The sequence below is a fragment of the Podarcis melisellensis genome (assembly GCF_964234715.1).
Source record: "Podarcis melisellensis genome assembly, chromosome: 3".
Classification (NCBI taxonomy): Eukaryota; Metazoa; Chordata; class Lepidosauria; order Squamata; family Lacertidae; genus Podarcis; species Podarcis melisellensis.
Genome location: NC_138530.1, coordinates 108,075,297 through 108,099,435, shown reverse-complemented (window position 1 = coordinate 108,099,435; position 24,139 = coordinate 108,075,297). Strand labels below are relative to the sequence as shown.

Genomic DNA, 24,139 nt, shown 5'->3' with positions numbered 1-24,139 from the left:
ATTGCGAATTTTTGCTGTTAAGTTTTCTACATGGCTTCATTAAAATATATAACTGATATCCCTCCATCGCTGCGTAAGAAAATGCAATCTGACTTCAAACTGAACTCCAAAGTCCTCGTGGATTTATTTTAAGAACATTGTTTTCAAGCCTCCCAGCTTACTGCTTCGTGAGGAGCTAGGATGACTGGGTGAGAAAGCAGGGGCTGGAGGAAGCAAGCATTGATTTCTGCTTTATCTTAACCAAGAAACAACTTTTTGCTCAGAGACGGCTTGTTAAAAATAACTGTTAAGAATATCGATTTGAAAGGATAAACTGATACACAGCAAGTAATCTACAACAAACAGGGCACAAGGAGAAAACCTGCTTTACTCTTGCTGGAGGGGACGGTGCAAAACTGAGGATGACAACAAAGTCTATTTTATGGTCTTGTATACACATGACGTTAGCCTGGGCTTCAGAAGAACATTACCCTTTTTGTGTATCCTCAGCTGAACCATGGTGCTCCAAAGCTGCCGAGTTCTAATCAATGGCTATGTGGATTTTGGGGGAAGTCTGCCATGTTGGTTTTGGGATGTCTCTGGTGTTCCTGCTGAACTGAATTCTCAAACGCTAATTTGAAAATATGCTTTTCGTTGGGTTGTGAACTGGAAACTCACACTTTTCTCTCCTGTGTTGAAACTTGCCCTCCAAACTTAGGAGTTTTCTTTGTTTTAGTTGGTTCCATTAAGCACCCATAGAGGTTCCACCGCTCGCCCATTTCTGTGTATTGCAAAGCAAAATTCATTTAAGATTGCAATCTTTGCATAACAAATAGGTCCTATTGACATACGTCTGTGGCGGCTATTCAGGTATTTTCTCTAGAGAGAACCTGCCCTTTTGTTCTGCAACAGAAATGAGCAAGCTCCCTGAAGGACACTTCACACAATTTCCACTAATATGTATGTGTTGGGGTGCAGAGAAGAGAACTAGCCTCGCTGTACATAGGAGAGGGCTATGAGGAGACAGTCTCTTCCTTTAAATTCCTAGGAGTTTATCTCAGTGAAGACCTTACTTGGAAAAATCAATACAACCCAGGTGGTTAAGAAAGCCCAACAGAGACTCCATCTCCTCAAGTATTGCGGAAGAACGATGTCAATCAACATTTGATGATCTCCTTCTACCGGTCAACAATAGAAAGTGTCCTTTCATATTGCATCACGGTGTGGCATGCTGGTTTTACATCAACTGATAGGAAGTGCCTACAGAGAGTGGTGAATACAGCACAAGATATTATGGGCTGTCCCATGAATCCGCTGGATGAAATAGCAGAAGAACATTGCCTCAGGAGAGTGAGGAAAATTCTCAGGTCTGATTCACACCCTGGCCAGCAATTTCTTGATCTCCTGCCCTCAGGCAGAAGATATACAAGCATGATTAGTCACACCAACAGGGTAAAGAACAGCTTCTATCCGTGGGCTGTTAGGCTGCTGGATGAAAAGGTAGCAATAGGGCAACTGACTTTCGGGTTTGGGGTGTGTCTGTCAGTAAACAAGGGGAATTAAGACTAAGAGAACTGAGTGGGGGGTGCTCATGTAATCTCACTCTATACAAGTTGTACAAGTGACAATAAAGTATTTCAGTTCCAATATAATCTGCTTACCTTCATTGGAGCAAGTTGGATTGGGGTAATGCATGAAGGATCCACCATAGGCTTCGGCCTGTTTGCTGTGTCCGCTAGCAAACTATGCCACTGTTGAGGTAGTCCGGTGAACTTCTGTTCTCTGTGATCAAATCCAGTGTGTACCCTGTGTTCAAAATTTGAAGGGCCGGAAATTTCAAGCTTTTTCTTTTTCTTTCCAAACATGGTGGAAAAACCTGCGTGGACAAAGGAGAATATTACTTTTCCACTAAGATATTTTAAGTCATTCAAGCATAATTTGCTACACTGGGTGAAACGGTTAAAAACGAGAAATTGATAAGGCTCCATGCCTATGATAGAATTTGTATGATGTTGTGAAAAAACATCAAGCCTTTCAGATACCTCCAGGCTCTTTATTGAGAAATCTGAATTATGGACAGCACCAGAATTTAAGGTAGCAATAATAAAATATCTGAAACAAATTGTTTTCACACCAGGAGAACAGCCAAAAAGAATGGTTTCATTGAGTTCAGAGTATATGGGCAATATTCAGTGTTAGTGATGATCAGAGAAGACCCATTGAAATCAATGGTCCAGCCCATGTTTTCATGCTTGTCTTGGGTTTAATGGCATCTCCAGTTAAAGGATCTCAGATTGCAGGCTTCCTTCTGTGACCTCAGAGCAAGCTACCCCAACCTGGGGGAGATAATGACATGTTGTCATGTTTAGTGAACCCGAGGAAAGGCAATTCCCCTTATTCTACAACCTGTGCCCATCTGTTAAATTGAAATTGTAACTAGTGGCAGCACCAGGGGGAAAAAAAACACACATACAGAAAGGGCAAAGTGGGTGGATGTGTTGTGTCCTTCATGTTAAGACTTTGGAACACACACAAAAAATCAGGATAAGTTAATGACAGCAATGGGGGTAAATGGAAGGCAAGCTCCTTGTTTGCCCCCCTCCCCAGTCCACCCTCTGACACTGCCCATGATTGTAACCACTATGATCAATATCTAAAGAAGATACACTGGATTATATTAGACGGTGGCGGGAAGGTTGCGCTCAGGCTATGGAACTCTCTACCTTAAGGAAGCGGATTTGATCCCCTTTCTGATGGCCTTCTGTCCATGTATGAAGGCATTTCTCTTAACCCCCTTGCCTTTTTAGTTTCTTATCTGCCATCTTTTGTATCTGCTTTTTTATATATATTAAAAAGAAATGTCATCTGCATCAGCCACCAACCATTTCATCTACAGTATATACAGAAGTGGGATGTGGGTGGCGCTTTGGGCCTAGGACTTGCCGATCAGAAGGTTGATGGTTTGAATCCCCGCAATGGGGTGAGCTCCCATTGCTTTGTCCCAGCTCCTGCCAACATAGCAGTTCGAAAGGACGTCAAAGTGCAAGTAGATAAATAAGTACCACTCCGGCGGGAAGGTAAACGGCGTTTCTGTGTGCTGCTCTGGTTCGCCAGAAGCAGCTTAGTCATGCTGGCCACATGACCCATAAGCTGTACGCCGGCTCCCTCGGTCAATAAAGCGAGATGAGCGCTGCAACCCCAGAGTCGGCCACGACTGGACCTAATGGTCAGGGGTCCCTTTACCTGTATACAGAAGTATGGGTTCCTACACACAGTATGCCAAACAGAAAAAAGGCCGCCAGAGAGAGAGAAATTCTCTAAATCATACGAATGAAGAAGCACTCATTTTCAGCCACTCAAAATTCTGCAGGCTGTACCGCTGTCAGGTTGTTACAGTCTGCAAGGAGAAACGTCGTGCGGAAATATTTATTTAGTTTTGATTGTTTCGGATCCTTCGGCCTCAATGGTCTCATTTACTCAGTTAGCGGCCCCTTGGCTAGCTGCTTTTTAAACAGAGTTCTTGGGTATGTTAAGGGACAATTTGAATAATCCTCCAAGCATATCAGAATGAAGCTTGAGTTGACCTACTGTGTAGCAAAGTGATAATCTGATTGCTTTCCTCCTGTGCTCTCCGATTGTGGGTCAGAGCCCTAATTGCCTGATTGGGGAAAGGGCACTGAATTAATTATGGTCGAAATTGTGAGCTAGGTCACGGTGTGCATTGAAGCAGATCACTTCAGCAAGAAGTACGCAGTGGACAAATCCAATCAACCTGCCAATCCATCCATCCAATCTTAGCATTTTCCTTTGGAATACAAACATTAAATGACACCTAAGATACAACACACCCGCTGTTGTATTAAACAAAGCGGTGGAGAATTCCAGAGAACTTTCCTTTAAAACCCCTTTCTTTTTGCTGCTCAGAAGAAAGTATTTCAGATGATCTGGAGGGGGTGGGGACTCAACCTACAGGATCTTGGAGCTTTAAGCAAAAGCTGCTTGAAAAACATCCCAAGAAATTCCACATAAATATGGTGTCATAAACCCTGAAGATTTCGTTTAAAAAAACCAACAAGTTCGAATGGCACATGGTACAATCCCAAGCATGTTTACTCTAAATTCAATCAGACTTACCCTCTGGTGAGTATGCTTAGGATTGCAGCCTAAAAATGGGTTGCTGCAAAATTCCTGCCTTACAATGCAGTTCCATGCATTGTATCTAATTGGCCTCCACAGTCATTTATGGACTCATTGTTAAAACCGTGTTTATGGAAGACAATCTTACTCGGCTATGAGTGATCGCCAAAGAAGAAGAAGAAGATGATGATCTTGGGATTAAGCACTACAAAACTCCATGGGATGATTATGAGGAAACATGCAAAAGATTACACTGGGCAACCATTTTTTACTTTTTGAATGTTGTCTAGATTTCTACAACTGATTTAGGGTATTCTTGCACTGCTGAATCAGGAAATGGCATCCGTTTCTCTCCATCAGGTCAGGTTTACTGTAAACTGAATGGTGGGAATTGATAAAGGTAAGTACACGTAAATTGCATGTTGCTTCACCATTTTTCAAACTTCAGGGCTTGAACTTCCGTTTCTTGGAACTTCTGGAATGCTCAGTGGCAGGGAGGTCTCTCTTCAGAGTCCAACAGTAGTCAGCCATCATGACTGTGTCCCAGCGACCCTGATGCCTGGTCTCCATCTCTTTCATGTCCTGATGGAATCTCTCCCCCTGCTTGTCACTCATTGAACCCTGGTTCTCAGGAAACCGGTCCATATGTGAAAATAGGTAGTGCATCTTGACACTCATGTTGCAGCCCAGGTTTCTGAAAGCAGTCAGCATGTTGTTGGCAAGTTCTACGTAGTTTCTGGCCTTATTGTTGCCAAGAAAGTTCTTCACTACCAGAACAAATGCCTTCCTCACTTCCAGTTCTACTTCGTTCATTGACTTTCCGAACTATGGATCTCTGATGAGCTGACGGATCTGAGGACCGTCAAAGATGCCAGCTTTCAACTTCTCCATGGTCAATCCTGGAAAAGCCTGGCTCAAGTAAGTGAAGCAGTCACCATCCTTATCCAGAGCCTTGGTGAACTGTTTGATTAAGCCGAGCTTGATGTGCAGCGGTGGGAAGAGTATTCTGTCTCTGTCTACCAGAGGGTCGTTGATGACATTCCTTTCTTTCCCCCCGCACAGGCCAGTCCTTGTTCGTGTAATGCTGAGCACGGTCCCTACTATCCCACATGCACAGAAAACATGGGTACTTGGTGAAGCCAGACTGTTGTCCCAACAAAAAGTTCACCATCTTCAGGTCAACACAAATAAACCACCTATGCTGATCATAACCAATTTTCTCCAGCACATACTTCACCGCTTCATAGTTCTCCTTCAGTGTACTCGAGTGAGCCAGGGGTATAGAGGCAAACTGGTTGCCGTTGTGTAGCAGAATACATTTCAGTGATCGCTTGCTGCTGTCAATGAACAGTCTCCAATCTTTGGGTTCATACTGAGGCACTCCAAGCTTGAGCAGAAGCTGCGCAATATCTGCATAGTACACCAAGTCCTTCTCTTCCGAGAAAAAACGGAGGTACTCTTGATGCCTGTTGCGGAAGAAGCTGATGCGAGCACTGTCAGAGAGGAGGTTTTTTTCCTTCAATCTGGATGCCAACAGTTTGGCAGAGTCCTTTGACAAGCTGAGGTCGCGAACTCGATCATTCAACTCCTTTTGGGAAAATGGACGTGGAGCATCATCTTCAAGAACCACTTCTTCTTCATCATGTCCTTCAACACTGGAGGCATCTTTGTCCCTAATGTCAGGAAGTTCTCCGAAGATAGGCACTGGAATTTCATCACAATGAGCTACAGGACGATGTGCTGATTGAAGATCAGGATACTTCGTGGGGCAGCTGCCCCATTAACTTAGTTTTGATCCCCCAACTTTATGCTTTGCCGCACCAATTTATGGAAGATTTCGAGGTTTTATGACTTCAAACTGATCCCCTTTCGACATAATCACCCAGAACTATCGGACCTGAATACTTCTTGTCATTAAAATAATCATTTCCAATCAAAATAATTATTCGACATGGCATTTTACCACCACCAACTTCTTCTAAAATGCTCCACACAAGCGTACATGTGAACAAAAACGTAAAAAACGACATGTGGCCATAGCTCAAAAACTTGACCTGATTGAGCAAAACCAATGCGATTTTTGGATTCAGCGCATCAGATTCATCCTAAATCAACTAAAAAAACGCAGACAACAAATTTGTTGTTGGCCAGTGTTATTCTGCTATACCTTGCATTAGATGCTATGTGATTATTTGTTATTACACCTTGCTAATTTCCCCTTATATTTCCTAATTAATATCTCTTCTGGGTAAAACTTTGGTAGAATACAGAAAACAATGAAGCAATCCTAGTTAGCATTTAGAGGCTAGCAGACCCACCTGAGCACAGACATGCTTAATAGTAATAATAATAATAATAATAATAATAATAATAATAATAATAATAATAATTTATATCCCACCCACCTGGCTGGGTTTCCGCAGCCACTCTGGGTGGCTCCCAACAGAATATTAAAAACATGCTAAAACATCAAACATTAAAAACTTCCCTAAACAGGGCTGCCTTCAGATGTCTTCGAAAAGTCAGATCAGATAGTTGTTTATTTCCTTGACATCTGATGGGAGGGTGTTCCACAGGGCGGGCGCCACTACCAAGGAGGCCCTCTGCCTGGTTCCCTGTAACCTCACTTCTCGCAGGGGAAAGCCCTCAGAGCTGGACCCCAGTGTCTGGCTGAACGATGAATGGTTTTCTACTAGCCATTACAATAGACTTCACCCTTGAGCATTGTAGTTCACTGAGCGATTGGCTCATGAAGCGTATTGGCATGGAGCTCTGCCCACCCTGATTTGTTCCACGTCATTCAGAAGGCGACGCCATCCATGATCAACTTGACCGAAGCTGACTCAGGTGTCTGCGAAAGCAGCTTAAGCAACTCAGCAGGGTGATCAGTCGTTTTCTATCTAGGAGATAAACTGTTTTGAAGGTTGTATCCAACCAATAGTGTCACTCAGCTGAAAGTGACTGAAAGTCAGTGGAATGGAGAGGGAAGCAATTTGGGGGGATTCACCCTCCACCTACAGTCCCTGCCCCCCCAGTCTGCCCTGAAGGGTCCCACAAGCCTTCCAAGTTCTGTTGATGGAATTCATACCATCAGCTGACTGACACCATACAACCCTGAAAAAAGTAGAGCCAGGTAAAAACCAATAGTACCAGTTCTGTTAATGCATTGCAATTTGTCTTTGGCTCACAGCAATAATAAGGGGGAAAGAACCCAAATCTAAACTGAATTTCGCCTTGCAGCACTCTATAAACCTGTCACTGCTTAATTAACTGTAATAGGTGATATTATTTCTGTACAATATTGTAAATCGCACTGTATTTCACAAGTAATATGGTGCACACCCATAACTTAATACTATTACATCTGAAACAGACTGATTTACTTGCCAGTTTAAATAAGTCTGTTGTATTTTACAGCAAGGTCATCCATGCTGGGATAACGGCAGGAAGAAATCTTTAAAAGTGAAAGGGGATAGTACATAGCTGCAGGGTTATATGTCAATGTGTTCGCACAGGTAAAACATGACTTAAATATAGACCTTTCAGTTTCAAGGCTTAAACATTTTTCAGTATGTTCCTTACTTCTGAAAACACACCCAAACCAACCACTTTGTTCACTGTTTGACTTGAGATTCTGATATAAGGGGAAATTTCCTATGCATGCTGATGGTAGAGTAGGGGAGCGGGTGGCGCTGTGGTCTAAATCACTGAGCCTCTTGGGCTTGCTGATCACAAGGTCAGCGTTTCGAATCTGCATGACGGGGTGAGCTCCTGTTGCTCTGTCCCAGCTCCTGCCAACCTAGCAGTTCAAAAGCATGCCAGTATAAGTAGATAAATAGGTACCACTGCTGCAGGAAGGTAAATAGCATTTCCGTACACTCTGGTTTCCATCATGGTGTCCCATTGCACCAGAAGCGGTTTAGTTGTGCTGGCCACATGACCCGGAAAGCTGTCTGTGGACAAACGCCGGCTCCCTCGGCCTGAAAGCGAGATGAGCAGTGCAACCCCATAGTCACCTTTGACTGGACTTAACCGTACAGGGGTCCTTTACATTTTACCTTTTTTAGGGGTGGGAGAATCTGTCAATTTTGGGTTATCATTTCCCCCATCTTAAGTTCAGCTCTCCATATTACCACATCAGTTTGTGATGATGATGATTTTAAAAGTCCTCAGGAAAACTAATCTGCATTTTAGCGAACATCTCTCCTAATACACATTTTGTATGTACTGCAGCCTAATATACAGCTTATTGCTAAGCAGTTTCCCGAGATAAAATGCATTTTTGCATGTATTGTTCACTAGTGTGCATGCATTTTGATGCACATTTTACCCCAGTAGGTGCTTTCAACTTGGCTGGAGAACTGCGTCACAAAATTCAGAAAACTGCACATTTCCACAAATTGCTAGCTAGGGATGGTAGGAATTGTAGTCTAAAAACAGCTAGAGGCCCAAGTTTGGAAAACCCTGCCTTAGCACAAAGACAAATGCCTCCTGATGCATACAGCACCTCAAATATATGATGGTTTTGGTGAGGACCAGAAAGGACAATCCATCTCTTTCCATGTCCATGTGCATACATGAAGACCCTCTGCAAATGGCTACAGTGCATCCTGTTTTGAGTTCGGTTGATGTTCCCAGCTATGCTCCAAAAGTCTTCTGAGTTGGCCATTCCCACCCTGCAGCCACCACCGTTATTGAAATCTATGCACTAATACAGCAAGAAGAAAACATTGAAACGGTTCCAAGCCATCTGGGCTTTGCCATTGTCAATGTTTCTTCCAAAGCACACAATACCTTGTTTATTGTCGAAAATGCCTTCACTGGTCACACCACAGCACAGCAGGGTTTCTCGGGATGGTTGGCCCATGAGAAACATCTAATAGAGATGCACAATGAAATAAATAAAACTAAATAAAATAAAAACACACACACACCATCAAAGACAATGTGGGCTTGTACAGAAATAGTAAACGCTGGCAAAGGGTAACTAGAGAAACACTGTTGTCATTTGAGGAACAATGTTCCACCGCCTCCCGCACAATGAAAGCCACTTTTGTATTTCCTATTTTCATGCATCAGCTGACATTACAGAGCCTCTAAAACAGCACTCGCTGGGAAAAAGTGAGCCCTGTATTAGCTTCCTGGCTGACAGCCAGTGAAGCGTCAGGTGCTGCTCACAACAGTACTCTGGTTTCCAATTCCCCACATGCTGTGTGCCTCCTGGCTCTCTTATTCTCCCAGTAGTCATTTGTCCTACTACGTGACACCAAATCTATACCAGTGATGCAACTGACTAGCCAAGGCAGGAGGGAAAGCATGCCAATGGTATGAAATTTACGGCATGTAATGCCTTAAGAGAGAATATTATGAAAATGATATACAGGTGGTACATGACACCAGTCAAGCTTGCAAAAATCTATCATCTGCCCGACAATAAATGTTGGAAATGTAAAGGAAATGAAGGTACATTCTTTCACCTTTGGTGGACGTGCCCAAGGATTAAGGTTTTCTGGGAGATGATTTATAATGAAATGAAAAAGGTATTTAAATATATCTTCCTGAAGAAACCAGAGGCCTTTCTCCTAGGCATGGTCGGCCAATTGGTGTTAAAGAAGGATAGAACTTTCTTTATGTATGCTACAACAGCAGCAAGAATACTCATTGCAAAGTATTGGAAGACACAAGATTTACCCACCCTGGAAGAATGGCAGATGAAGGTGACGGACTATATGGAATTGGCGGAAATGACTGGCAGAATCCGAGACCAGGGAGAAGAGTTGGTGGAAGAAGATTGGAAGAAATTTAAAGATTATTTACAGAAACATTGCAAAATTAATGAATGTTAAAATGATGACGGAATGAAATGAAGTGGTTTTAGCAGCAATGTTAAAAAGGAGTATGTAAAAATGGATTGTTAACAGGTGAAAATGTAAAGCTATAATATATTAAGATAAAGAATTAAGATAAAAAACAAAGAGGGAAAGGATTTTTGAACTGGAACACAAAAAAGGGAGGTGTGAGGAGGTCAGGGAAATAAGTGAATGAAAGGCAAGACAGGGAAAGATGGATTTATTTTTAATGGTTTCTATTTTTTCTGTATTTTGTATTTTTTGTTTCTTTTTTCTATTTTTATTTCTTTTTTTACCTTTGTAATTCTTTTTGAAACTCGAATAAATATCATTATTATTACTATTTTTTAAAAAAGGAAAGCATGCCAATGGTATCCAGTAAACATGCAACCACCACTCCAGGGGAATCACACCAGCAGTCGCGGGCGGTAGGGGTGTGGCATGCTGCATGTGGGGGTGTGGCACGTCACACAAGGGAGAGTCCCAAGTGGTAGGCGCCCGCCCGTGCGAACCGTCATCCCAATTGGGTAGGCGCTTGCCCACCAGAGCTTCCCAAGGGAGAGAAGGACACCCACGGCGATGTCACCCCTCTAGGCTGGTACCTGCTCCCCCTTCCTCCACCACTGCACACCAGGAGATAGTAGGCCTTCTTCTCACTAATGTGTCCAACCCATATCTGCGCTTGGACCACTTCAGACTGTAGGCGGGCACTTGGGTCATTTCCAGACTTCCAATGTTTTTCTGGAGGGCTTCAAGTTGTGACTGATACCTCTTGGAACTTGCAGGCAGAGGGCCTTCTTTGTAGTGGCACCTGCTCTGTGGAATGCCCTCCCATCAGATGTCAAGGAAATAGACAACTATCTGACTTTTAGAAGACATCTGAAGGCAGCCCTGTTTAGTTAAGCTTTTAAGGTTTGATGTTTTATTGTGTTTTTAATTTTCTGTTGGGAGCTGCCCAGAGTGGCTGGGGAAACCCAGCCAGATGGGTGGGGTATAAGTAATATATTATTATTATTATTATTATTGGGCAGAGGAAAGGGAAGTCAACAGTAGGCTGAGGCAGAGCCAATGATAGGCAGACCCAACCAATTCTAGCTCTTTCCCCATTCTTCTCCTCACTGAGTTCAATCATGGTAGCTCTGAGACTAAGGAGGAGGACACTGACATTCAGTGCCACCTTCTGGGCCTGATGGAATATGCGCAAGCAGCTGGGTGGGGCATTGGATTTGCCCTAATGGACTAGCCTATACAGCTATAAAAGTTGTTTAGCACAAATAAAGTGGATTACAATCAGAGTCATCTTTAGCAGATGTGGCGCTGGGGTGCAAATATCAGCCCAGCACCCCCAAATTACCATGGATAGTGTGTGTGGGGGGGGGAGTGAATCTGTGAACTGCCAGCCATCGGGGGCGCAACTCTCCCCCATGCCGCTGTGGGAAAGCGATCCCCACAGAGGCTTGGGAAAGAAGCTGCACACATGCCAGCCATATAGTTGGCAGGGCGCAGCTTCCATCCTAAGCCTCTGCAACGATCGCTCTCCTCCCACGGAGGCTTGGCAGGCTAGCTGCATGCCTGCCAGCCATGTGGTTGGTGGGGCACAACTGGCGGGTGTGCAGGGAAAGGGAAGGCCACCAGCAAAGCTGTGCAGCTCCCCCACTCACTGGTGTGCCCGTGAGAGGCTGGCGCCCTGGCATGACGCACCACTAAGCCCTATGGGAAAGATGACTCTGATTACAATGCTCTGCTGCCGCCACACAAGTAAATCAGGATGAATTCAAGATGAATGATAGTTGCAAATCAGAATGAATGCTCAGGAAAGACCAGAACCCTCCCTCTGTGTAAACTTTGCAATAATAATAATAATAATAATAATAATAATAATAATAATAATATTTATACCCCACCCGGCTGGCTGGGTTTCCCCAGCCACTCTGGGCGGCTTCCAGCAAAATATTTAAATACAATAAGTCATCAAATATTAAAAGCTTCCCGAAGCAGGACTGCCTTCAGATGTCTTCTAAAAGTCAGATAGTTGTTTATTTCTTTGACATCTGGTGGGAGGGCATTCCATAGGGCAGGTGCCTCTACCAAGAAGGCCCTCTGTCTGGTTCCCTGTAACTTCCCTTCTCGCAGTGAGGGAACCTCCAGAAGCTCCTCGGTGCTGGACCTTAGTGTCTGCAAAAGCAAATCAGGGTGGATGCTCAATAAACTGGAGGAGCATTACTGAATTCTATTTCATATAGTTTTCCGCAACACCACACACAGAGAGAAAACTAGCATGTCAGGACAAAGGTTAAACTAGAAACGCCCCCCTGATATCTCATTTTCTGTGTGCAGAGAAGCTTTTGCATGAAAGAACATTCAATCAGCTGAGCTCCCACCTCCATGCCTGGGAGCTGTAGTTTGCTATGAGTGCTGGGAACATTAGGATATTCCTACAATTCCCAGAGTTCCCTGGGAAGAGGAACTGATCATTAAGTCAGTTTAATTCTGTGGTGTGAGTGTGTCCACAGTCTCTGGTCCAACGCAGACTCACAAAATAGCACGCATCTCTTTTTGAAAAGGCTATCCCCAGAACAAAGTCTCTACACATTGTTGTGTCCAGCATAACAAAATACAGTTGCTGACCCAGTTAAGTAAATTACCATTTTCCTCTGGTCTGTATTAGAAGAGGAAATGTTGTCAATGATACTGACGTGTCAAGGACAGAGATGGTGGTGATTTATCAGGGGAGAAAGATGGGTGAGAGGAGTAATGAATACATGTTTGCAGTTGCCTAAGGGAAAAATCTGAACCAAAAGTCTGAAATTTATTTCTACATTAATGAAATGTATTAGCATTAATTGAGCCTTTCTCTAATTGGAACGAAGATCTTATAGTTGCAGCAGAAGTGTGAAATCAATTTGCCCCGCATTCAAGCTGTTAAAAAAAAGTATTGAAAATTTACTCAGACTGCATCTTCTCTATTAATGATGCCCAGCTGATGAAAATTGGCAGAGCACCACTGAAATCACTGGTTTTATATCAGCAGAGGACCCTGATGCTATGTGTTCTGGATAATTTACAAAATTGCAGCCGAAAGGTTCGCACAATGCTGTTCGGTTTCAATGGTCCTCTTACGCCAAGCCAAGATGTTCATCTTGCAAAATGTCCAGTATGCTCAGCTGCATCTCTCCTAGGGTGCCAATCGTAATTAAGCACCATTTCTTAAATATCCAAGAAATGAATGCTGCCTGTAATTATAGAGTGATGCTAACAAAGAATATGTGGATCAAGGGGCAGAAGAAGTATAAAAATCATCTGGATCTGGCATCATCCTATGTACACAACAGTCTCCATAATCCTGATTGCAGTATACTATGAGCAACCCAGTCGGTGCCGCCTGCAACATTTCAAGGATTCAAGTCACATCGAAGTGAGACAAAATACCATGGTTGTTTTTTTTCATAGAAACACAGTGAGCAGATCAATTTCCCATTTCTTTGGTCAGTGGGACTTTCCACAAGGCAGCACAGAATGTTTTGAAGCATACAGCAAGGTTCATATAGGTATCTCTCAATCAAGTCTTTCCAGAAGTCATAGGGCAAATCTGTACCGTACATGTAAAGCATGTGCAAAGAATCCTGGGAAGTGTAGTTTTTCCTCAAGTGAGATTTCTAACAACCTTAACAAGCTACAGTTTCCCAGGATTTGCCGGGAGAAGCCATGTGCATTATATGTGCTTCAAATCTATGGTGTGAACCCACCCATATTGATGCAGCCAGTTCAACGTTTTGTGCTACATGGTGTGCAGCTTAAACAATGCAATTGAATTAGTCTTCTAGGATGGCCCATGCTGGTGTGTGTGCCTCTGCCAATCCCACTTCTAAAACACACACACACACACACACACAATTGTGTATGGAGCAAACTTAGAAAGCTGTCACACTGGTGCTTCCAGACTCTCTCTATTTTTGGGTGCGATTCAATCCCGCAAACCAACAAATCCAAGCTGTGCAATTATAGTTGACTGGGAGGTCTTGTGCAACATACCCACTTCCCCTAAATATTGGTCTTTCTATGTTAAGGAAAGTATTATGGAAATGCACTGGGAAGTGTGGTGCAACTTGCATCTTGCACGACTCACCTAATCTTCCTGCATACAAATCAGAACACATGCTCCTTAAATAGCCAGTGGTCATCTAACCATTCTGCAAAACAACTCAGGCTCAACAAACAGGTTGTTTGGAAGTGCCTGTAATTTCTTCTACAAATGAACTGCTGCTTTGCTAAACATAGTTTGCATGTTTTCCAGACCAGCATCTATTTTGCATTTTTTAAAAACAAAACAAAACAGTTGCAGCTTTGTCTTGTGTAAAATTATCACAGTGAGCGATCTAGTAATATAAACCTCCCAGGAATCCTTTAAGTTAAATGTATAAAAGGGGGGGAAGGACCCCTGGACGGTTAAGTCCAGTCAAAGGAAACTATAGGGTTGCAGCACTCATCTCACTTTCAGGCTGAGGGAGCTGGTGTTTGTCCACAGACAGCTTTCTGGGTCATGTGGCCAGCAGGACTAAACCACTTCTGGCGCAAGGGGATACTGTGATGGAAGCCAGAGCGCAAGGAAATGCCGTTTACCTTCCCACCACAGTGGTACCTATTTATCTATTTGCACTGGTGTGCTTTCGAACTGCTAGATTGGCAGGAGCTGGGACAGAGCAACAGGAGCTCACCCCGTTGTGCGGATTTGAACCACCAACCTTCTGATCAGCAAGCCCAAGAGGCTCAGTGGTTTAGACCACAGCGCCACCCACATCCCTAATCCTTTAAGAGCATATGTCTAACCTGGAGGAGAGGAGATATGATAGTCATATTCAAATATCTAATGGACTGTCACATGGAAGTTGGAGGAAGCTTGTTTTCTCCTGCTCCAGAGGACAGGACCGAAACCAATGTGTTCAGGTTTCAAGAAGAAGAAGAAGAAGATGAAGAAGAAGAAGAAGAAGAAGAAGAAGAAGAGGAAGAAGAAGAAGAAGAAGAAGAAGAAGAAGAAGAAGAAGAAGAAGAAGAAGAAGAAGAAGAAGAAGAAGAAGAAGAAGAAGAATAGTAGTAGTAGTAGTAGTTTGGATTTGATATCCCGCTTTATCACTACCCAAAGGAGTCTCAAAGCAGCTCACATTTTCCTTTCCCTTCCTCCCCCACAAGAAACACTCTGTGAGGTGAGTGGGGCTGAGAGACTTCAAAGAAGTGTGACTGGCCCAAGGTCACCCAGCAGCTGCATGTGGAGGAGTGGAGATGCGAACCCGGTTGCCCAGATGAGGAGACTATCACTCTTAACCACTACACCACACTGGCTCTCTCAAGAAAGGGGATTCCAACTAATCATCCGGAAGACCTTTCTGACAGTAAGAGCTGTTTGGCAGTAGAACGGACTCCCCTGGGAGGTTGTGGACTCTCCTTCCTTGGAGGCTTTTAAGCAGAGGTTGGACGGCTGTTTGTCAGGGATGCGTCAGCTGAGATTTGAGTACTGCAGGAGGTTAATTGAACTAGATGACAGCAGGGTCCCTTGCAACTCTACAATTCTATGATACACTTGCAACAGGGAAAGTTACCTGTGTTGCAGGAATCTATGTATAGGTTGGGGAGGTGTTGCGCCTCCAGCAGATATCATGCACATGCAGCCCACTACCAAAATCAGCACAATCACTTTTGTGACTTTTGTGATTTGTCCCCACAAAACACTTCATCACAGTTTCTTCCTATCTCTTCAAAGGGCCTCTGCTGCACAATACCAAATGTAACAATTCTCTGATAAATATATATACAGTCATACCTCGGGATAAATGTGCTTCAAGTTAAGTATTTTTGGGTTGCGCTCTGTGGCGACCCAGAAGTAACAGAACGTGTTGCTTCTGGGTTTCGCCACGCGTGCATGCGCAGACGGTCAAAGTGACGTCACACGCATGTGCAGAAGCAGCAAAACGTGACCCGTGCACGCACAGATGCATGGACGTGAGTTGTGTTCACTTCAGGATGCGAACGGGGCTCCGAAATTCATATAGACATGTGAGCTCAGCTACTCATCAGCCCCTCTGCCTGAGTGATAATTCCTGGCATCCTAATACCTGAGCACCAGACAGGTAGCCATTCCAGAAATAATAAACCCAGATGAAGACAAAAGGATGTACAGCCTTCTCAGTAGTGACGCCAGCCCTGTGGAACACCCTCCCATCAGATGTCAAAGCGATAAACACCTACCTGACATTCAGAAGACATCTGAAGGCAGCCCTGTTCAGGGAAGTTTTTAATATGTGACATTTTAGTGTATCTTTCATCTTTGTTGGAAGCCGCCCAGAGTGGCTGGGGAAACCCAGCCAGATGGGCGGGGTACAAATAAATTATTATTATTATTATTATTATTATTATTATTATTATTATTATTATTTTGACTGGGAATCAGGGAAATGTAAATATCTCTTTTGTTACACTTGATGGGTGCTTGGTGGAAGGCAAGGGGAACCATGCGGCAGGTTCCAGGATGCTCAGATTACTGCCACCAGACCTCCCCTTCCATGATGTAATCATGATGTATTAGTGATATAGTTGGGGGTGTAACATGGGGATTAGCAGCTAATTAGCGTTTGGGTTCTCTTTTGCTCAGGGCTTCCATCTTGTTTCACCTTGTGGCAGGTGGGAGTCCTGTCGCGACAGACTTCAATAAAAACCAAGCCTACTGGCTGCTGTTTTGCTCTTCTATTCCTGGCTGGTGTCCTTGGTTTTTTGTCCAAGGGAGCCCTCAGATTTCTCCATTAACACCTGTAAGCCTTTCAGGAATTATTCTAGACTACAGTCTTAAAGAGGACAAAGAAAGCAGCTGGCCACAACCTTTACTTTTTACTATCTGGGAAGCCTTGCTTGTTAAGCAGGAGGAAAGGCTGATGTCCCCTGCTCAAGCAAAAAATAAAATAAAAAATGCAAGACCAGCTCTCACTTGCCTTAACGTAGCAAGCACACCAGACCCTTGAATACTGCTGAATCTGAGAAATTAATTAATCTACAGACAAGACATCAAATGCAAGCCAATATGGATTTGTGCATAAGAACTGCTGATTTTTGTTTGTTTGTTTCACTCACCTCCCAAAGAGCAACAGCATCCAAGCACAGAACAATCTGGGGGGCAACCATTTCTGAACATCTCTTGCTTCCAAGTATCCTCTCTGTGGCCTCTGCTCAATACACCAGATGAATGCTACAGGCTCTAATTTTCCTCCCCTTCATCTGCTTTAAGGTTGCTGACTGCTCAGCATGAGATAAGCACAGAACAATGATACAATCTTGCCTAGTCCCTGCTGCAAATATTGTCCTTTGTTGGAGTTGAGAGATGTTGATGTCAAAGCATTTTGTACTAAATGTTCACTGGTAGCTGATGAATCTAGGTCCTGGTTTCAGCTACCAGTGAACATTTAGTGTCAAATGGGATCTAGGCAGTGTAACCTTTGGCATTAAAATTTATTGTATTTAGGAATGGCAAAACTTAATTGGGGGGGGGACTACATACAATGAAGATCCGCTTATGTAATAACACAAACTGATGGTAGAGGAGGTGGAGAACTGTTCAGACAGACAGGTTTTTATAAAAATTCAACTGCTATGGCCATTGTCACAGGTTGCACTTGTTTTTTGGTGACTGTTAATTAGTGGGGCATTCAGTAAACTCAGTGCATTGAATGAACTAATTCAGATTTACTGATTTGCTGTATAGATTGAAAAATCTCCAAATTACACCTGAAAATAGTTCCTGTAAAGAGGAAAGGGGGACCCATGTGTGTCACCTTTCGTTCCTTGGGGGAAAACATGTGATATAAATGCAATAATAAATAAACAAATAAAATGAATTAAATTCGTTTTGCAGTGGAAATTTGTGGTGGGCAATTTTCACTTCAATTTTAATTCAGTTCCATACTTTTAATATATATATATAGGAGTTTCATTGCACTTTATGTTTGATTGTGACCATTGCATTGACTATTTTTTACTTATCTGAAAAGTGATGCTGCTGGCTAGCTTAATAAACACAGAGCAGGTTAGCTATCGGACAAGAGGTGCCTCACTACATCTAATGGTAGAGCTGGTCTTGGCATAAATCTTCAGTCATCATGGTTTCACCATTCCTGCCACATATAGACAGTTACATCCATATTGCGTATTATTATCCCAGTTGAATGAGATGCAATGAAACCGATCTCTATTATATAAATTCATGTCTCCTGCAATTTAGGCTTTCCAAGCTTCATTTTATCTCCAAAGGTTTGCCTACATATATTAATAGTCAGAAGAATCTCCTGAGTTTCTAATTGTGCACACTAATTTCATTGTATTTTGAAGCTCTATATCATGGGTAGGCAAACTAAGGCCCGGGGGCCGGATCCAGCCCAATCGCTTTCTAAATCAGGCCCATGGTCCGGGAATCAGCATATTTATACATGGGTAGAATGTGTCCTTTTATTTAAAATGCATCTCTGGGTTATTTGTGGGGCCTGCCTGGTGTTTTTACATGAGTAGATCGTGTGCTTTTATTTAAAATGCATCTCTGGGCAGTGGTGTAGCGTGGGTTGTCAGCACCCGGGGCAAGACAAGTGATTTGCGCCCCCAACCCATGGATTTGCGCCCCCTAACCCTAACCCCCAGATGTTGCGCCCGTTGCGGCTGGCCCCCCCCTGCACTCCCCACGCTACGCCACTGTCTCTGGGTGATTTGTGGGGCATAGGAATTCATTCTCCCCCCCAAAAAAATATAGTCCAGCCCCCCACAAGGTCTGAGGGACAGTGGACTGGCCCCCGGCTGAAAAAGTTTGCTGACTCCTGGTCTATATTCTGTCTGCTAAAACATTTTTCGCCTTCCTGGTTGATGAGATCAGCAACAAAGCCCACACTTGCTTTTGGCCCCAACTGACCATGAAAAGGTTAACACAGCTGCAGCAAAGGCACATCTAATCGAAAATCGGGACACATTGAAAAGTGAGCAGCATTAGTATAACTGTTCCTCACTGTTACACAGCAGCTCCCATCAATCCACAGCTATCTCTTTCTGTACTCTGATGAGCTGCTATCTGCCCTTGAGAGTATCTCAACTTTTTATTCATTCAGACTGTGACTCTTCCAAACAAATAGAAAAGATACTCCACCGTACAAATATCGTACAGAAGGGCAAACACTGAAGCAACTATCTACCAGAAGGGCTCATTCGCACTTACGCTTGCCCTGTACTGCTTAGCTCTAAATTGAGCGAACATCAATCCAGAAAAAAAAACCAAATTGGCATTTTCTCCTATTGAGGTTTTCTCCAGGGGAAAGCTACAGGACATGAAGAAGGGTGGATAAGCCCCAAGTCTTGCTAAAGAATAAATAAAATGTTTGGCATCCATTAGCAGCCACGTGTCCTAGCACCTGGGGCTTTCAACATTCAAAGGAGGACCTCAAGGAAGATGTTGAAGTGCTGAGGGCTCTACTCAACAGAGAATCCTTCCTTGCTTTCTCCTACCCCTTCTCTGCTGCAGGATGTGGCCCTGCCATTGTCTTATGATTTAGGTTATCTCCATTTCTCATTTTCCAATCTTAATTTCAGTTCTCCACATTTCCACATTGAAATATACTCAGAGTCGATAGTGGATTTCATGCTCTTTATTCACGTCATAGTGGTGAGGAGGAATGGAAGTTCCCCCAGAAGGTCTGCTTTATATACATTATTTACACAATGGACCCCATGTGATTGGCTAATTCTGGGATTCTCCTGTAGGCCAATCAGGTTGCAGATTCATTTCCACCTGGAGCTGGATTGGGTGGCTCCTGTGGACCAATCAGACTGCTGCATTCTGAATCCTATTGTTCTAGGACCAATCAGACTGCTGCCTTTTGGATCCTATTCAACTCAGTACATAACACACATCAATTAGCAATTTATTTATTTAAAAAGAAACCCTCTCTCTGTTTTTGCTTTTATTTCTATCAGTTTCTTTTATCTTCCTGTATTATGAAAAAAAAACTTTTTAAAAATAGAAATGGTTGCAGAAATTCATTGACGTGTCAGTGCGAATTTATGCTAATATACACGTGCTTGTATGGCCTTTTTTTTTGCAGAGCATATTTTAGGTGTCAGGAAGAAGCAAAAACTTTCCTCCCCCACTCCACCCCCGGGCATTTGGCCCTTGATTTGAAGCGGCTCTGATATTTGCGATGTCTTTTAGTGGGACAGGATCTGTAAGACCTGTCTTTTATCTGTACAGATGTATTTTAGGCTTTTATTGGTTACATTTGTTATACAGTGGTACCTCGGGTTAAGTACTTAATTCGTTCCGGAGGTCCGTTCTTAACCTGAAACTGTTCTTAACCTGAAGCACCACTTTAGCTAATGGGGGCCTCCTGCTGCTGCTGGAGCACGATTTCTGTTCTCATCCCGAAGCAAAGTTCTTAACCTGAAGCACTATTTCTGGCTTAGTGGAGTGTGTAACCTGAAGCGTATGTAACCTGAAGCGTATGTAACCTGAAGCGTATGTAACCCGAGGTACCACTGTAATTGGTTTTAGCCTTTTTACTGGCTTTGTTAGTCATTTTGGATTACTTTTGTGAGGAAAGCAACTAATAAATATATTAAACAAATACATCTAGAAATAGGTATTTGTACTCAATAGGACTTACTTGTAAGCAGACCTGTGCAGGATTCTCCTGTTAGCCTTCCTTTCAACAGATCATTCAGTAGTCCAATGATATAATAATAATAATAATAATAAGTTTTATTTATATCCTGCCCTCCCCAGCCGAAGCCGGGCTCAGGGCGGCTAACAACACTAAAACAGTACAACATTATAAAACATTATAAAAATGAATTAAAATCAAAATTGATGGCAACCATAGACTAAAGTTTTGTAAAGATTGCCAAAGGAGGGAGTCAGGCTGAGCCCTGACCAAAGGCCAGGTGGAACAGCTCTGTCTTGCAGGCCCTGCGGAAAGATGTCAAGTCCTGGAGGGCCCTTGTCTCTTGTGACAGAGCGTTCCACCAGGTTGGAGCCGCAGCCGAAAAAGCCCAGGCTTTAGTTGAGGCCAGCCTAACCTCTCTGTGGCTTGGGGCCTTCAAGGTGTTTTTATTTGAAGACCATGGGTTCCTCTGTGGGGCATACCAGGAGAGGCAGTCCCGTAGGTACGAGGCGGTAATTGGATCGATCTAAGGGATCTAATGATGTTTTCTTTAAGAACGGGCGCACCACTGCCTCCTTCAGTTCCCCTGGGAATGTCCTGGTGCCAAGGGACAGATTGATGATATCCCCCAGGGGGGCCCGCACCTCGTCTGGACACGCTCTAATCAGCCAGGACGGGCACGGGTCGAGAGGACAGGTGGTGGGCTTTCCAGCTCGGAGGAGTCTGTCCACATCGGCTGGGGATATCCAGTCAAAGTGGTCCAATACTGAACCCGAGGACAGTCGAGGGGCCTCCAGTTCCTTTATTGTATCCAAATTGGCAGGGAGGTCATGGCGGAGCAACAAGACCTTCTCCGCAAAAAAGCTCGCAAATGCCTCACAGCTGTGTGTCAAATTGTTATTTAAATTTGGCTGTCCTTTGAGGGACGTTAAAGACCGAATTATACTAAATAATTGCGCCGGGCGAGAGCTAGCGGATGCAATGGAGGCCGAGAAGTAGGACTTCTTCGCGGCCTTCACTGCCATCTCGTAGGTTTTCATAAAAACCCTATAAGATGTTCTTGAAGCTCCGTCACGGGCACCCCGCCATACTCGCTCTAGCCGTCTGAGGTCCCGCTTCATTTTCCGGAGCTCCTCGGTAAACCAGGGAGCCCGGTTTCTGCGGGGTCGCAGAGGGCGCTTAGGTGCGATCTCATTGATGGCTGCCAGGAGCTGGGTATTCCAGGCCTCAACAAGCTCAGTCAATGAGTCGCCAGGGGGAGAAAGGTCCTGCAAGGCTTGATATGTCATTTTATGTGCCATGCTTTCGGTGCATCAAAACTGTACTGATGTAAAGTTCTGACAATGCTTCTGTCTACCAGCTCTGATTGTTCCAATTATTCCTTGCACCAGTGTTCCATCATTCTATATCTAAATATATTAATTAGATGCTTATACATTGCTTATGTTTCAAATATTTGCGTTTTCAATTCCCGTGAGCTTTCACGTTTCACTCTTTGCACTCCTCCCATTTGGAAAATGCCTTTAAATATTCATTCTTGCCACCATTTCTCAGACAATATGCACTTTAGCTTTCAATGCAATGCTATGCTGAAGGATGCTACTATTAAAAGCTTGGGAGAACATGCAGCAATTTGCTTTGAAATATTGCAAAGGAGCTTCTCATGGTGAATAACTACCTGAAGAATGAACCCTGAAAGATGCTAAAGAATTGCCCTCTTTTGTCTTCTTCTAAGACAAAGACTCTGTAATTTATAGCATTGTATGGTTTTTATAGTTTTATTAAGCCAGTAGGATATCAGTCACTATGTGCATACAAGGGAGACAAAAGAAAGTTATTTGCATAGTACTCAGGATGGAAGAAACATTTGGGTGGGAAAGAGCAGAAAATAGATGAATAAGTTGTGGTCCTCCTGATTTTGTTGGACGACAAATCCCATCTTCCTTGATCTTTGGTCATGCTGGCTAGGGCTGATAGGAACTGGAGTAGATTGACTGCATTGCATAGGCAAATAGGTAAATGACCCCGGACGGTTAAGTCCAGTCAAAGGTGACTATGGGGTGTGGCACTCGTCTCACTTCAGGCCAAGGGAGCCGGTGTTCGTCCACAGACAGCTTTCTGGGTCATGTGGCCAGCATGACTAAACCGCTTCTGGCACAACGGGACATCGTGACGGAAGCCAGAGTGCACAGAAACGCTGCTTACCTTCCCAGTGCAGTGGTACCTATTTATCTACTTGCACTGGTGTGCTTTCGAACTGCTAGGTTGGCAGAAGCTGGGACAGAGCAACAGGAGCTCACCCCATTGCGGGGATTCGAACCGCCAAACTTGTGACCAGCAAGCCCAAGAGGCTCAGCGGTTTAGACCACAGCACCACCTGCTCCCTTGCATCATGTGGATACCCCATAAAAAGTAGCTGAACAAACTATAGCTGTTTGAGAGTGCAGGCCTGATCTGAAAGTACCCTTAAAACTGGTAAATGTGCACACAACTGGGTTGTTTTTTGTTTCTGTTTTACTTGGTTTGCCATTTCGAAACATCTTGCAAGGCTTCTAGTATCAGCAGCTGAATGTTTAATTCCCTGTTTCAGTTTAATTAAATCTTTCAGTCAATTGTTGGCAGACTCTGCAGGGGAGAAGTATTAAGAGACCCCGAACTACTAATTGCAACATCTCACTTTCCGTGGCAGTTCTCTAGCAGACCACATTGCCAGGCTGTCAACCACAAAGAGGCAAATTGTCAGGGAACTGACATCTAAAGCGCCGCAGGTGCAAAGGCTCCCTGAGGTTGAGAGAGCAGTAGCAGCGGAAGAGGGAACCAGTAGAGGGCGAGCAAGAACTCCAAGGGAAAGTGAGTCGGAGGGATGGCTCAGAGACGCTTCAAGCGAAACCAGTGGGGAGGTCTCAGGACCTCCTATAGGGACACCCACACCTCGACGGAAACTGTCACGCCGAGAGGCCAGACGACGTGTTTCCGTTAAGGAGCTTTTATGTTGGAAACGTTTCCGAAAGCAGCCACTTTCGGATACTACAAGTGATTGACGCAGCCATGCTGGAGGGGCTCCGTCACAGGCAGAGGTTTGAAAACCTGATCAAACTCTGAGGGACTTGCATTTTACGCACAAGCAGCTCATCGTCCCATCACAGCAATCCGAAAGTCACCGAAAGCCAGCTTGTGCAGAGAGAAGCATCATGAGCAACCCAGCCGGAACCGGGGGTGCAGGAGCAGCTGGAGGGGGTCCAAGCCTGGAAGAAAGGTACAGAGCGTTGGAGATCCAGTTGGCGCTGCAAACGGCGAGGCTTGAGGAGAGGAGGGCTCAGGATGCAGAAAAGGGAAAGGAGAAAACCACCCCGCTCGCCAGAAAGGTACCAGGATTGGTGCAGAAATTCGGGGGGGATCCCAGGAACTATCATGCCTTTAGAACAGAGATGCAATACGCTCTAAACTTGCAGTTTGATGACTTCCCCGACGAGGAATCGCGAGTGGCGTATGTGATTGGCC

At 44.0% G+C, this 24,139-nt stretch overlaps 1 protein-coding gene across 3 annotated transcripts in view; it reads right to left on the bottom strand.

The window, feature by feature from the left end:
* The window catches only part of PAK5 (p21 (RAC1) activated kinase 5), a gene marked incomplete at its 5' end in the record, with an annotated part of 132,991 nt that overhangs the window by 49,015 nt on the left and 59,837 nt on the right, over nucleotides 1-24,139 (bottom strand). For 2 of the 3 annotated variants that reach the window (XM_081906197.1, XM_081906196.1), the window contains one exon: nucleotides 1,641-1,855. In XM_081906197.1, coding sequence (XP_081762323.1) covers nucleotides 1,641-1,844 — 204 coding nt within the window. Of the gene's footprint in view, nucleotides 1-1,640; nucleotides 1,856-8,910; nucleotides 8,993-24,139 lie in introns of those variants that run through there. The other variant, XM_081906195.1, reaches the window with a different exon arrangement.